This window comes from Tupaia chinensis, unplaced genomic scaffold (genome assembly GCF_000334495.1).
Source record: "Tupaia chinensis unplaced genomic scaffold, TupChi_1.0 Scaffold000093_1, whole genome shotgun sequence".
Lineage (NCBI taxonomy): Eukaryota > Metazoa > Chordata > Mammalia > Scandentia > Tupaiidae > Tupaia > Tupaia belangeri.
This window is the reverse complement of record NW_006159555.1, coordinates 4,132,209-4,149,246: the sequence shown is the minus strand read 5'-3', so window position 1 is coordinate 4,149,246 and position 17,038 is coordinate 4,132,209. Positions and strand designations below refer to the sequence as shown.

The 17,038-nt window shown below is 34.2% G+C and overlaps 1 protein-coding gene across 4 annotated transcripts in view; it reads right to left on the bottom strand.

Annotated features, from left to right (window-relative positions):
• Positions 1 to 17,038, bottom strand: part of IFT74 (intraflagellar transport 74) — a 98,756-nt gene that overhangs the window by 69,429 nt on the left and 12,289 nt on the right. For all 4 annotated transcript variants that reach the window (XM_006143077.3, XM_006143076.3, XM_006143079.3 and 1 more), the window contains exons 3-8: positions 14,673 to 14,808; positions 9,906 to 9,954; positions 7,100 to 7,198; positions 6,865 to 6,925; positions 4,717 to 4,776; positions 3,164 to 3,225 (exon numbers count right to left, since the gene is read on the bottom strand). In XM_006143077.3, the coding sequence (XP_006143139.1) occupies positions 3,164 to 3,225; positions 4,717 to 4,776; positions 6,865 to 6,925; positions 7,100 to 7,198; positions 9,906 to 9,954; positions 14,673 to 14,808 (467 nt within the window). The remainder of the gene's footprint in view (positions 1 to 3,163; positions 3,226 to 4,716; positions 4,777 to 6,864; positions 6,926 to 7,099; positions 7,199 to 9,905; positions 9,955 to 14,672; positions 14,809 to 17,038) is intronic.

Below are 17,038 nucleotides of genomic sequence, written 5' to 3'. Positions count from 1 at the left end.
TAATATGCATATATACTAGAAATAAAGACCTCTCTAAAACAATAAAATGTACTTATGGACTAAATAACATGTCTAGAATTTTCTTCATAATACATGGAAAGGAACAGTGGCTAGAGGTGTAGATGAAGCACAGCTGAGTAAGAGACAATATAGCTGGGAAATGGCTGCGTTAGGGTACAAGAAGCTATTTTTGTGTATGTTCAAATTTCTCTAAGTAAAGTTTAAAATATTGTTATGTATGATAATTTCTTAGAACAAAAGAGACTAAAATCATATAGATTATTTATAGATAATATAGATTCTGTGCTCTGCAGAACAGCCATTTAAAAAGGTATATAAATAATAAATTCAGGGACCAGCAGTTGGAGTAATGGCTATGTCACTGGACTCCCACGTAGTCGATCGAGGTTTGAGTCTCAGATCCAGTGGCTTAAACTCACACCGAACACTTGTGCATGTGTGCCCAAGATTCTGAGAGGAGCCTAGAGGAGAAGGGATTGTGGCGTGACCATTCCCCAAGGTGGTGATTTCTCACTTTCTGTCTCTCTGTCTCTCTCTGGCGATAGCACATGACCTATAGCAAAAACCTCTCCAAAAAAAAATATTCAGTTTATATATCTACTGTAGAAAAATAAAATTGGCTATAATAATATGCCTTATAAAAAAGAAATAACTCATTTTATAATGTGTATTTGATTATGTTTATAGAAACATGTTTTCAATGAAGGTCATAAAATATATTATATGTCTAGTATTTCTTATAATATCAATCATATTTTGTTTTAATTATGTTACAGAAAGGAGATAATTAAAGAAACATAATAATCTATCATTCTGCCAAAATATCATCTAATTATAAGATACAAATGTTATTTCAGAGGTGTACTAAATGAAATATTAGAAATGAGCAAAGACCACATTTTATCTCACACATAAAAGCTTATCATTGAATATTGGTATTCAATAAACTTATGACTAAAAGAAGGCAGTAAAATTATAATTATAATTGCATTTTTTGTTGTTTTCTTTTTTTTATTAGTTTTTTGCCATAGGGCACGTACTTACCAGAGAGAAACAAGAGAGGGAAAGTGAGAAATCACTCTCTGGGAGAGATGGCCACCCCATAGTCCCTTCTCCTCCATTTTCCTCTTGGAATTTGGAACATGCATGCTCACATACTCAGCAAGAGTTTCAAGCCACTGAGTATGGGATGTGAACCATGGTCAGCTATGTGGGAGTCCAGCACATTTACCACCATGCACCTGCTGGTCCCATAATTACATGTTTTATAAAGGACAACTAATCTTGACTAATACTCAACTAGAAAGTACAGACATCTGGGCCAGCAGGTAATGTGGTGGTTGGGATGCTGGACTCCCACATGTCTGACTATGGTTCTAGTCCCAGACTAGGCAGCTTGCTTTCTCACTTTATCTTTTTTCTTAATCAAATGAACCAAAAAGACATGAAAATCTATGAAATTTTTAAGCTAATGAGAATTATGTTTTTAAATGAAATATCTACAAAACTTATAAATATAATACTAGTAAATCTGACCTGGGTATAATAACTTTCAAGATAAATGATGAAATAAATGAAGATTTAAATATTCTAAACTCTTTAAGGCCTTCAGGACATTATAGCTTATATATATCTCATTCCTTTACAGACCTAGGAGAACATCTTATACATAGTTAATTATAAATACATTCATGTCCAACACAATGACAGATTGAATAAATGAAACAGTGGTCCCATAAGGAATACAGAGCAGTAGTATCAAATGATAGATGGGGAAAGATGGGGAGAAAAGACTTCTCTGTTATTTTCCCTTCCAAATGTCAATGTATTTTAACATCCTATTTGTCATCAAATATATTTGTTTATGCAGAGGTAATGTGTTACAGTGTATTTGGTGTTACCAGATTTCAGTAATTTGAGTTAACTATTGTCTTTGTACTCAAAGATACTAATATATTTTTTCTCTTTCATTTATTTATTTTTACATTTTTCCACAAACATTTACTTTACATAGCAAAAAATTTTAGCTCATACTCCATAATTCTTGACAGTTTACAAACAACTTTCAAAATTTCAAAATACTGAATTTTTAAAGACAATGTTCAAGATATGTCTTATAATTTTTTATAATTTTATAACTATAACAACAGAAGCAGTATGGTTTCAAATAAAGATACTAATATTAATAAACTTCTGGAATAGGTGTGCTTGTGTGTGTGCTTATACGAAATAGCTCATTGTCTATGTTTATATTGCCTTGGACAATACCTAATCAAGGTCAAAACGTTGATGAAGAGTAATTATGTTAATTACATCACATCTACTTACTTTTTTAGGCATTACTACCATTGCCATAGTTACTTCATTATCAAAGTTAAGGTTAGTTAGCAATTATTTTTTAGGTTATATATAAAGATGCACATATAATCTACATGTATAGTATATATTATTAATATAACTATTAAATACAAATGTTAATGAAACAATGTAAATAACCTACTGACCAATCATGTCTTTCACTAGATTGGGGGCAAAATATCATAATTCAAATTAAAAGTAGCTGAGCCCAACCATAAAAGCCCAGACTTTTCTTAGACTTAGTCATCGTGGCATACACTTGCTAAGATACTGAAGCTCAGAGGCTGAGGCTATATGGGAAGCCCAGGTTCACTTTACCGTCCAGGTTCACTAAACAGGCTGGGCCTGGAGGCATAAGCCTGTGATCCTGACTGGCTAGGAGGCAGGAACAGAAGGATCCTGGCATGACAAGATCTTGTCAAAAATCTTTCCCTCTCTCTCTCATAAACAAAAAAACTTATTTAAAAGAAAAGAAGCTTACGTTAAAATTTTAAATGGAAGATATAAAGGGTAGATACATTCCTATCCATCTTAGATTTTCAGTTCTTAGAAGCAGAAGTCCTATTTATATAATCATAGCAATTTTATTTATATTGAGTTTAGACATTCAATGGTATAGATAAAAATAATAAAATCTGTACTACAAACATCTTTTTTTTTAAAAAAAAAAGGCACAGAGAAAAATACTTAAGAAAATCGATAAAGAAATAAATGATTCACAAGTTAAATCCCTCAATAAAGTTCACTTATGAGTTTGTTTGATTTTTAGATGAGTTGTACTTACGCTTGTCTTTCAGTAAATATGATATCCATACTTTGCGTTTCTCGATCATTTTGAGCTTTAAGCTGAATAAACAGGAAAAAAAACCCATTAAACCAAACTTTCTCTAAAAACTATTCTAGTTATGAACTAAATTAAAGATTATTATAATAGTCCTAAGGACACATAAGAAGTTAAGAAAAAACATGCTATTAATTAATTGTTTCATTTAACAAACATCACCACCAGTCATTTTTATAGGCATCGTAATCTCACAATAGAATTCATTGGTCTTTAGTGACCTGTCCAATAATCCAATGTAAACTTAATTTAGATAACATTTCAAAAATTTACTGGGTGTTTAACAAGCATTTAATTAAAAAAAAGCTGAATTTAAAACTAGGATTTAATTAAAGAATGCTAAATATAAACCCAACAGTGGTTTTATTCTTAATTCATTTCTGATTTCGTCTGTGTACTTTTAGTCGTCTTCCTGTGCATATCCAGCCTAGAATTTGAATCTATCCCAAAAAACTGACAAAACACATAAGTAATTTTTACTTTTTATATATGGCATTAAAATACAGTCTTTAACCTGTGAATTCTCCTGTGCTATAAAGTTAAAAACAATCTACTAAATTATCATGGTTTTATAACTCCAACTTCAGAAGAGTAATTTCATAAATTCTGTTTCCATAGAACTGTCTTTGTTACTGTAAATAAATTACAAACTATATGTTATGAATTGGATGTTATTTTTGTCCAAATGTTTACAATAATAAGTTATCTACTAACATATTTTATTGTTTTTCTACCAAATAATTAATCTATGAACACTGAACACAGATTCTTATTTGCCAACCAAAAGTTAGTATTATACCTAGAATCACACATCAATTCATTTTTCTCCCTTTGTCTTAAAAACTATGTGACATCAGGAACCAGCAGTTAGCATAATGGCTATGTTGCTGGACTCCCACGTAGTCAACCATGGTTCGCGTCCCAGACCTGGTGACTTAAAACTCATGCCGGGCGCGTGTGCATGCGTGCCCAAGATCCCGAGAGGAGAATGGAAGAGAAGGGATTGCGGCGTGACCATCCCCCCTGGGAGGTGATTTCTCACTTTCTGTCTCTATGTCTCTCTCTGTCTGGCGAGCGCACGCGCCCTACAGCGAAAACCCCTCCCCAAAAAAACAAAAACAAAACAAAACAAAAACTATGTGACCACTGAGTACTTTGCTCCATTTGGACAAAAATTAAACCAGAAATCTTGTAAATTAATGTATAGAGAAGGAAATGTATGAATACATGAGACTTTAATTAATGGTGAGCAAGACTGGTGTCTTATTTAGTATATTCTAAAACATTCACTTCAGAGAGTCAACCAACAGTAAGAAATATAAAAGAGCAAATAAAAGAGCTCAACAGTTAATAGTAGTGTTTAGAATAACACTAATACTCATCTCTAAGACCTATAAGGATATATCAAACTATTTCTAGATATGAATGCACTTTTTTTAGAGGATATAATTTATATGGCTCTACAGCTAATATTTACAAATTATAAATTTTCTTACCATATTGTAATCATTCATTACTTCTTCCATTTCAGTATTGGTATTAAGTTTATCTACCAACTAAAAACAAAAATACAAAAAGAACAAAACACCACTATTAGTTTTTATATGCATTTGTCTAATTACTCTATGAAGTACATATTATTGTCTACCTTATATATATATAAAGAAATTTAGCAAGCAGTGAAGCCAGAATTTGAATAAAAAAATCTAATCAAAACAAACTATTTAATAAAATTGACTCTAAAAAACTAAGCTTTATTAATGTAACATTAACAATCACACTTTGAAACTTGTGACAATAATAATAGGTGCTAGTGAGACCTATTGAGTAGGAAGTACATGTCAGCTGAACTACACTAGCTGCCTTGCTAAGTGCTTTCTGTGCATCAGGTATTACCTCATTAAGCCTATGAAGAGTATATTTTAAATGTTATTAATATTTTAACATTAAGTAATGTACCCAATACATTATAGAATAACTAAAAATTCCTTTCATTTAATATCATTTCATATCTTATAAAAACCATTTTTCTTATATTTATAAAAGAACATCATTTACTAAAAAAAAAAAAACAAAAAAAACAAAAAAAAAAACTACTGACTATTAGGCCCTGTAAAATGTTTGTTATAGAGTGTATTTCCCAGAACATTTAAGAATTATGGTAGAACATTTCTTATTTCTTGTAACACTATTTATTAATAGGAGTAGGAAAATGAAAATATGTGTCTTCCATTTAAACCAGACATTCTCAGTACCTAAAGCACCTACAGGGTTGGAGGGAGAAAATTTTGCCACTAGAAATCTTCACAGAAATGTTCAAGATTGAGACAGTTATCAGCACTGCCATAGCGATTGTTTCTTCTGAAAGTTCACATTAGGAAACATCCTTGATGGGATTACGTTTATGTCATACACTCTATTTTGGAAGGATGCACAGACTTTACTTTGAATAACACATATGGATAGAGGTAATCTATATGCTAAATAATTAAATTTTGAACATTTCATGATTGTAACACTTCATAGAAAGATCAAATGTTTTTAAAGCAATGATATGGTACCAATGAATTTTAGATACTTTTCAAATTGTTTTAATTATTTTAATATTAGAGAAGCAGTGTGTGTGTATTTATAAATAAATATATATTTTTTTAAATTGGTATACATGCACATGTGCCTAATATCCTGACAAGGTAGAGAACTAGAAAACAGAACCATAGCATGATGAGGGCTTGTCCAGAGTCCTTCTCTCTTTTATTTGTTCTCTCTCTCTCTCTCTCTCTCTCTCTCTCTCTCTCTCTCTAGTATACATGCCTGTGCTCTCTACTGTGAATATATTTTTAAAAAATTGGATGAGGATATATCAATATATCAGTCTGTTAAGACAAGTTACTTCCATAATAAGAGAGAAAGAGAAAGCATGCTTTATTTTCTGTGCTTTTTAAGCTTTCAACTTTTCAATGTATGTATTCATGTATAATTTGGTATTTAAGGTAACTTCTTTTTAGGGCCAGATAGATGGTATGGTGGTTAAAGCAGCTGGATCCCATATGACCTACTGTACATTCAAGTACCATGCCCAACAGCTTAAATAACACTCAGGGTGCATGTGTGTGTGTGTGTGTGTGTGTGTGTGTGTGCACCCAAAATCCTGAGAGAAGACTGGAGAAGAAAGGATTACAGTGGCATGGCCAGCCCCCCAGAGGGATACTTTTTCACTTTCTATCTGTCTCTCTCAGTCAAGTGCGCATGCGCATGCCCTATAGCAAATTTTAAAAAAATAAACAATAGACTTTTTTTTAATCTTTTTTTTCTTTTTCTTTTTTTTTTTTTTTGCTATAGGGCGCGTGCACTTGCCAGACAGACAGAGAGAGACAGAGAGACAGAAAGCGAGAAATCACCCCCCAGGGGGGATGGCCACACCACAATCCCTTCTCTTCCATTCTCTTCTTGCGATCTTGGGCACATATGCACATGCACCTGGCCTGAGTTTAAGCCACCAGGTCCGGGACTCGAACCACTGTCAACTACATGGGAGTCCAGCGACATAGCCATTACACTAACTGCTGATTCCTACAGACTTTTAAAGTGGTAAAAAGCAATGAAAATATTCAAAGAAAATTCTTTCAGAAAAGAGCAAATACCATGTTGTAGTCTGCTAGTTGTCCTTGAAACTCTTTGATTTCAACAGCTAAAGTCTCAGCCCTGCAAGCATAAAATAAAGATATTCATAAATACATAAAATATCAAATGAACATTATGGATAATTTATAAATTCAGTATTATATTTAGAAAATACTGAATGACTACTCAATACTTATTTGTACTATGAGTACATATTAAAAAAATCTCACCTATTTTAACTGCAGAATTACTCACCTCTTTTCATATGACAAATACACTGAATTCTCTTGATTGTACATTTCTATTTCTTTCTGAAGTTTATTAATTTCAGTTGTAAGTTCACTTATTTTACTTCTAATTGAAAAGAAATAAGAAAGTCAGCAATACTTTTAATCTAGAAAATTCTTTCTAGTTAAACAAAGTTTAAACTTTTTAAATATATGTAGCAATAATATAAATTATTTTGTGAAATTTACTAAAAAAAGTTTAAGTTGCTTATATGATTAAGAATGAGATACATCATGATCCCTAAAATAGACAAGTGGGATTACATCAGACTAAGAAGTTTCTGCATGGCAAAAGACACAGTGATTAATGTGAACAGACAGCCCTCAGAATGGGAAAATATTTTTGTAAACTATGCATCAGACAAGGGACTGATAACCAGAATTCACAAGGAACTCAAGCAGCTGTTCTAGAAAAAGACAATCAATCCTATTAAAAGATCGGAGAATGAGTTGAAAAAACCACTCTCTAAAGATGACATACGAATAGCTAAAAGGCATATGAAAAAATGCTCAACATCCCTCATTGTAAGAGAAAAGCAGATCAAAACAACAATGAGATATCACCTAACCCCAGTCAGAATGTCTAAGATTAAAAAAACAAAAAATGATAAGTGCTGGAGGGGGTGCGGTGAAAAGGGAACTCTCTTACACTACTGGTGGGTTTGTAAATTGGTCCAACCACTGTGGAGAACAATTTGGAGATTACTCCAAAATCTACAAATAGAACCACCATATGATCCAGCAATCCCACTCCTTGGTATCTACCCAAAGGACAAAAGAATACTTAATCAAAAAAGTGCTTGCACATCGATGTTTATTGCAGCACTTTTCACGATTGCTAAGTCATGGAAACAACCTAAATGCCCACGAACTGATGAATGGTTAGAAAAACTGTGGCACATATACTCAATGGAATACTATTCATCCATAAAAAACAACAAAACCCTGGCTTTTGAAAAGAAGTGGATGAATATGGAAGACTTACTGCTGAGTGAAGCAAGCCATGCTTATGAAGGAGAGGCATTGTATGTCCCCACTTAATATATACTGAGTGTCTGCACTCTAAATGTATATATATATATATTTGAAACCATACTGCTTCTGTTGTTATAGAGTTATAAAATTATACAAAATTATAAGACATATCTTGAACATTATCTTTAAAATTCAGTATTTTGAAACTTTGAAAGTTGTTTGTAAACTGTCAAGAATTATGGAGTATGAGCTAAAATTCTTTGCTATGTAAAGTAAATGTCTGTGGAAAAATGTAAAATAAAAACAAGTTGTAATGAAAAAAAAAAGTAAAAAAAAAACATAAAAAAAAAAGAATGAGATACATCCTATCCTGTCTTACTCAACAGATAAAAAATAGACATAGATATTTTAATTATTAGAAAAGATAAAATAGGACCACAGGGGAAGACAAATATAGATGCCTTTCATCCTCATTGCCTGCTAACTCTTTAGAGCAAGTTTGTCAACAGTGGTACTAATGACATTTTATGTTAATATCTAATTCTTTGCAGTGGAGGAGTATCTTGTATCTTGATCTGGTGCTAGCACCTCCTCCTAATGAGAAGTTTGTGAATAAACTGCCAAATATTCTCTGGGACCTGCGCCGGGGGCGGGGGGAGGGAGTAGGCCACCCCAATACCACTGCTTTACAGACAATTACACAAATAGCTAGAACTATTCTTTGGTGCAGAAGCACAAATCCTAGAGAGGCAAAGCCAATGATCAGGAATAGCTGTATTTCCTTTCCTTCTTTTGATTAAAAAGTAACTGAATATTAATGATACTATCCAACTGACGCCCTTACTATCTTTCTTATGGATTTTAGTTTTGAGGACAGATAAGTAAAACCTATACTTTTGTTTATTGCCTTTAAGGAGGCTGAGAATCAACAGGATCCAGGCAATTGAGAAATAAAAGAATATATAAGGACCAAGAATGAAAACAGGGCTTTTAGGGCATAATGGAAAGATGGGTGAAATGAAATGGAAATAAGAAAGAAAAGAGATCAAAATGATGAGTGAAGAAGACAATAAAATAAAATGGGAAAATGGAGATAGGACAATAAGAACTGAGCAAAAAAAAATTATAGGTACCGACTGAGAAAAAAGTTTTAATTTAGAGCTGCATATTTACGTAACAAAGCTTATGGAATTAATTAAAATCTGGCATCATTTGAAGCAACTGATCAAATGATGGTTTGAATGTTCATGTCTCTCCAAAATTTAGGTTGAAACTTAATCTCCAATGTAAAAGTATTAAGAGGTGAGGTCTTAAAAGGTGATTATACTGTGTTGGCTATTTCCCTATGGAAAAAAATTAATGCCTTACAAAAGAGATGCAGGGAACTATAATAATTTAGCCCTTTTTTGCCCTTTTGCTTTTTCATTATGTGAAGAAACCTAGACAGCACCACTAGAAACACCACTGAACTTGCTGGTAACTTGACCTTGGACTTCCCATCCTCCAGAACTGTGAAAAATAAATGTCTGTTATTTATAAGTTACCTAATCTATGGCATTTTGTCATAGCAGCAGAAATGTACTGAGACAAAAATAAATAGCTCACATATATATGTACTGAACACATAAAATCAAAAATCTCAGCCTAATTGTATTATCCTATCAGTATAACCAAATTAACTAGAAATTGTCAGAATATAAAATAATTCTTTGAGTCCAAGAGATGTCTAGTTATCTTAATAAGTAATACAGCTAAAACTTCATGATCATGAGTAGAAGAGACGTGTTTATTTAACATACCTCAGAAGCCCAAGATAATAGGATTTGTCTAAAATTTGCCTTTGCGGACCTGAAAAAAAATTTTTTTAAGAGTTAGTGTTCAGTTTTAAAATGCCATCAAAATAGCAAATATAAAGTAAAACCAGAATTACACTCTATAATTCTTTGTTTAAGAATATTTATTTAATTTTATTTGTTATTATATTTTAATTTGATGAGAGAGAGAAAGTGAGAAAGCAAGCTGCCAGGTAGGTCCAGGACTCGAAGTGTAGTCAGCCATGTAGAAGTCTAGCTCCTTAACTACCACACCACCTGCCAGTCCCTACACTCCACAATTTTCACACTGTTATCATGAATATCCCCAGTTAATCAAAAGAACTCACTGAAATGGAAAAGAGGATACCTTAGAATCATGATATGACAGAAACTTGAAGATGCGACTTGGGGTGAAGCTGTTAAGATAGCAGATTCTACAAGACAGGCTAAATGAATGGAAACTGAGAAAAGAAAATTTAAAACAGAGCTGTCCAAAAAACTTTCTACAATGATGAAAAGATTCTTCTATAGTAACACTGTTCAATAAAGTAAGACAGTGGAACTGTCAAGCAGTTAAAATTTGGCTAGTGCTACTGGGGAACTATGCTTGTTTGCTTATTTATTTATTTATTTATTTTTACTTAAATATAATTAATTCTAAGTAGCCATATATAACGACTAGCTGTCATACTGAACCATATTACTTATGTGAGCAAGAGACTATGATTTTTTTTTTTCATAAGTTAACTCATTTATTGTAGGCTAGTGATATTCCAAATGTCTATGGAGCTTCTACTGGTCTTTCAATTCCTTCAGTCTTCTGATGGCAGACTTTACTGTGACAGCCGAAGTGGTGGTGCAGGTCCAGGCACCACCAGCTACCATTTTCATGCAGGAACCAGAGCGCCAGATTCCCACAGCCCGTCTCTTCATCTTAGTTTGCCACAGAAAGAGCAGGTGTACTTGGTGTACTAGCTGATTCCAATTTTCTTCACCATTTTCCAGAGGGAGGCGTCGTAGCAGGTCCCATAATAATCGACAATGCCAATCTTCTTGGTGCATTTAGCCATGCCACTGCCAACTAGGTCCGAGCCCAGAGAACAAGACTATGATTTTTTAATACTGCATATCAGAGACATTTTTAGAAATGTGATCTTACATTTTACTGAATGGCTTGGTTAAATGTCTCGAGCCTGGGAACAGATGAAGTATACTGCAAAGTGTCAGAGGTAAGTAAGACTAGGGCCTACAGTATTGACTGTAAGGTCTATGCTGAGAAGAGAGGGGAATGTCTTATTATAATGAGAAATGAGGCATTAGACCAGGTAATAATAAATGTCACAGCAGACAAGGTGCATAAGGGTAACAACCAGAACTCTGTTACGTAAGCTTTTGAAATATATTGGTAAAAACGTACTATCATAATCGACATTGGCTCTACTTTAAAGGAAAAATTAATAGAGTCACAAAAATGTGATGAATTCACTAAAGACTTTTGGTGTGTTTCTACCCTTAATGTTTTTAAATAAGTAATATTAAATATAAATATTTCTGTGAATAGATTTTTAAAAATTAGTTAAATGACTTTAATTTTAACCTAATTTTTCATAATTTGTAATTATTAAGCATGTATTTCTAAATAATTGACTTGAAATACTTAGAAAACTAAGTGGTATGATAGTACAAGTAAAATGTTTTAAATAGCCTGAAAGGCATGACATACTATATTATCCAAAGTGGTATAATGTATTTAATTTTGTACCAACAGAGTATCTTCATTTCTGATAAGTCATCTGTCCTAAGTACAGAAAACAAACTTTTTACAGAGTTTACCATGATTGCATTTATATACCACAGATCGTTTTTTTTAAATGATGACTTTTCATGAGTACTTCCACTTTTTTTTTTTTTTTTTAGGTTTTTGCCATAGGGCATGAGCACTTGCCAGAAAGACAGAGAGAAACACAGAGAGGCATGATTTTTAAGCCACAGAATCCAGGACTCAAACTGTGGTCAGTCATGTGAGAATCTAGTGCCTTAACCACCATGCCACTAGTCCTCCACAGATTAAATTTTAAAATAACATATACATATCATTAGACATCTCTAAACACATATAGAGAGCTACAATGGTTTTTAATGGTAAAATCTGTGTGTTAACCTCATTATAACATATTAAAATGGAGTATTAATATTCAGAAAAAAGTTAACTTTTTATAAACAAACAGATATTTTAATAGTATTATTGTTTAATGGCCAGAGAGTGAGTGAATTTGCCAGAGAGACAGTGAGAGAAAAAGAGAGAGAGAAAAAGAGAAGGCACCCCTCAGTGGAGTACATTGACACCACAATCCCTTCTCTTATTTCTTCATCCTTTCAGGATTCTGGACATGCATGTGCAAGTGTCAGGTGTATCTTAAAGTCATGGAGCCAGCATTCAAACTGTGGTTAGTCATACAGGATACAACTCATTTAACTGCTAGGCCCAGGAGCTGGCCCAAGTTTCCACATTTTAAAAACAACAGAACTTGAGCCAGCAGTGGCATAGTGATTAAAGCACTGGGTTCTCAGGCCGGCTAATGACGTGGTGGATAAGGGCGCTGGATTCCCACATGGCCAACCACGGTTAGAGTCTCAGACCTGGTGGCTTGCTTTCTCACTTTCCCTTTCTCACTCTCTCTCTCTGTGTCTTTCTGGTCAAATTAAAAAAATAAATAAAGTGAATGAATAAATAAAATTAAATAAATAATTCTTTAAAAAAATAAATGAATAAAGCACTGGGTTCTCACAAGTCTGATTACATTCCAGTTCTGAACCTGTGAGCTTGAAAATCACTCTAGGCACATATGTATGCATGCCTAAAATTCAAGGAGGAAAATGGAGAAGGGATTGTGTGTGGGTATGGCCATCCTCATTCACGAGAAAAGGTGATTCCCCACTTTCCCTCTCTTTGTCTCTCCTAGCAAGCTCGCGAGTCTTATGGCAAAAAACTAAACAAACAAACAAAAAAACAATATAAAAAACCCCAATCAAACCTAATACTCAGTGATCCAAAGTCAAATAAGATAAGCTAAGGGACAGCAGGTGGTGCAGCTGTTACATTGCTGGACTCCTACATGGCCAACCACGGGTTCGAGTCCCAGACCCAGTGGTTTCAAAATCATGCCAGGTACATAAGCATGCATGCCCAAGATCCAGGAGGAGAAAGGAAAAGAAGGGACTGCTGCATGGCTGTCTTCCCAGGGAATGGCTTTTCACTTTCTCTCTCACTTTCTCTGTCTCTCTTGTGAGTGCACCCACCCAATGGCAAAAACTTCTTAAAAAAAAAAAAAAAACGATAAATTGCCTACTGTGAGGAAGATTAGAGGCAAACAAATGGGATATATTTCTGTTCTGTATTTCTTTTTGCTAATGAAAACATGGGAACAAGGATCACTACCTATTACCTAAGTAGTTTGGTTTGGTTTGGTTTGCTTATTGTCAAAGGCGTGCATACTCCCCAGAGAGAAACAAAGAGAAAGAGAAGGTAAAAGTACCCCTCAAATGGAGTGCAGTCCTATCACGGTCCATTCTCCATTTCTCTATCTTGTGAGAATTATTGACAAGCACACACATTCACACACACATGACACACACATTTATCAAGTTCTTGTGGTTAGGATTTGAACTATGGTCAGCCATGTTGGATCTGGGCTCCCTTAACCATCAGAATACAGGACTTACCGACTCAAGTGGTTTTAAACAAGTCATTTAATCTCTTTAAAACCAAGATAATAGTATATGTCCTACACTCTAGGACACGTAATAGTATGTTTCCAGCACTGCAGTATTAGCACGCTATATAGGACTGTGCTATGGCTGGGCTTGAGAATTTTTTAACAATTAAAATCTATACAATCTGTAAAATATTCCTTATATTTTTTAATATCTAAAATATTAAACACTATTACTCAATTTATTAAATAACATTTTTAATATTTAACCAGTTATGTCTCTCAGAGTTCTTAATTATAAGTAACAGAAATCATCTATGGATGACTGAAAAGGAGAAAGGAAATTCTTTAGAAGATATCAAGCAGCTCAGAGACACTCCAGGAATAACACTATGATAGGAAAACAATCAAAAAAACATTTCATACTATTTCTATAAACCTGTAAATCTAATTTTAAATTCTAAGCTTTTCTTGAAACTTATTTCAAATTTCATCCTTCATGTAATAGCTAAGCTGGGCTGGTCCCAAGGACTACTGGTTAAAGAGGACAATCACACATGGCCAACTACAGTTTGAGTCCCAGCCGCAGTGGCTTGAAAAACACACCAGATGTATGTGCTTGTGTGCCTAAAATCCTAACCGGATGGAGAAAAAAAGAAGGAGTTGTGGTATAACTATGTCCCACTTGGGGATAGTTTCTACTCCCTCCGCTGGCAAATACATGTACTTTCTGGCAATTAAAAAAAAAAAAAGAAAGAAAGAAAAAAGTGTAAGAAAAAAGTGATAGCAAAGTTCCATGTTCAGAAAAATGAACAGCTCATATATGTATATGACTTTCTAGTTCACAATATGTTTTCATATTCATTCTGTTATTTAACCCTCATAATAATTTTGTGAATCAAAGAGTAAGAGTTATATGTTATAATTCTGATTATATGCTGTAATTATGTGTAATAATTTTATGTGCTATAATTCTGATTTAGTAAATAGTAATGTAATATTTTCTGCATAAATACACTTGTCTTCTTAAATTAGATACCTTTCATTCCAGTTTTCATTCCACTCAAACCTTGTTGTGTTACAGGACGATCAGCAACTTTGATTTGAGAAGACAGAACTCCACCAGTCCCTATGGGACCACCACGAGAACCTGGTCTTGCTGTCCCAGGTGGCATCTAAATGACAAACAAGATTTCACTTTTAGTAAAGTGGAAAACATCCTATAATTCTATTACTGTAGGCTGTAAAAGATAATTTTTTTTGAGATAGAGAATACATACATGTATGCATATATGAATGCACATACAAGAGAAAAAGAGAGAGAGATATCCTTGACAGGGTCTCATCACATCATTATTATTAAGATATTGGCACTCACATTCTCCCCTCACTGTTTCAAGCCAACCATGGGGATTCAAACCCATGGTTCACCATTGTAGTTTCCAACACTGCAGTATTAGCATATTATACAGGGACTGTGCTATGGCTGAGCCTGAGAATTTTTTTAAAAATTAAAATCTACACAACCTATGAAAATTCCTTATATTTTTAATATCTAAAATATTAAACACTCAATTTATTAAATATTTTAACATTTAAAATTTTATGAGTAGTAAATACATTTCGTCTCAATTTACAATTCTATGTATAGAGATTATTTATTTATTTATTTTTTGGGAGAGGTTTTTCGCTATAGGGCGCGTGAGCTCGCCAGACAGAGACAGAGAGACAGAAAGTGAGAAATCACCACCCGGGGGGATGGCCACGCCACAATCCCTTTTCCTCCATTCTCCTCTCGGGATCTTGGGCATGCACGCACACGCACCCGGCATGAGTTTTAAGCCACCGGGTCCGGGATATGAACCGCGGTCGACTACGTGGGAGTCCAGAGACATAGCTATTACGCCAACTGCTGGTTCCTAGAGATTATTTATAATACCCACAAAATGGAAAGGAGCTAAATATCCACAGTAGGAAATTGTTAAATAAGTTGTTGTATACAGAAAAGCAGTTTACAAAATAGTATTTGTTTTATTCATTCATTTATTTATATGTTTAATTATTTTTAAAGAGATTTTTGCTATAGGGTGTGTGCACTTGCCAGAGAGACAGAAAGCAAGAATTCATCCCCCAGGGGAGATGGTCACACCACAATCCCTTTTCCTCTCATTTTCCCCTTGGGATTTTGGGAACATACACACATGTGCCCAGAGTGAGTTTCAAGCCTCCAGGTCCAGGATTCAAACTGCAGTAGGCCATGTGAGAATCCAGCAACATAACCATTACGCCATCTGCTGGACCCTATCATTTTAATTAATTATTTTTCCTCTTTTTGCTAGAGGGTCATGCACTCACCATAGAGAATGAGAGAGAAAGAAGGAGAACAAGAAAGTACTCCGCAGAACAGAGTCACACATAAATCTTTTCTTCTCTATTTCTCCAAACTTCTTTTTCATAAATATTTAACTGGGACTGTAAGCACACATGTGCTCCTGCCTGGAGTGCTCTTCCAAGCCATGGTGGCCAAGATTTGAGGTGCACAGCCTTTTGGGATCTAGTTTGCTTAACCTCCAGGAGACAGGCCAGGACCAATAATCAGATTTTTATAAAACAATGGGGAATCACATTAAAAATTTTTAACAATGATCTCTACATAATATTATAGTTGATTTTTATTTTCTCCATGTAATGTGGGGCATTCAGCATTATTACATATATATTACTTCTAAGATTAAAAAAAGAATTTTATTTTAAAAAAAAACCTAGATATTATTCTGTCACAAGGCAGTCATGTTAAGTAGGGTTTTTGTCATTTAGCAGTCATATGTATTTTACTCGATATGAGTCTTTACTTCAGGTCTGAGGAAAGGATACAGGACTCCCTTCTTGTCAAAGCATAAAGCTATTAATAGACACGGGAAAGTAAAAAAGTTAATATGGATACGAGCAAACGGTGTAATAGTTACGTCTCTGGACTCCCATGTAATTGACCATGGTTTGAGACATGAACCCAGTGGATTGAAATTCACACAGGGTGTGCGCGCGTGTGTGTGTATGCACACACGCATGTGTGCCCAAGGTCCCTGGAGGAGAATGAAGGAAAAGGGATTATGGTGTGGGCCCCCCCGCCCCGGAAGTGATTTTTTGCTCTCTGTCTCTCAGTCTCTTTGGCAAACACATGTGCCCTATAGATAACCCTAAACTGTTCTAAGATAATCCTTTTGTTCTACTCTGTTTCATTGCTAATAACAGAATATAACAGAGTCTGGGAACTTTAAAAGAACAGAAATTTACTCATCTTATAGCTTGCAGGTTCTAAATCCAGATGCCCCATCTGCTGAGGGTCTTTTTGCTGGTGGAAGGCAGAAGCTTGAGCAGAGCAGAGCTTATCTCTGTCTCATTCTC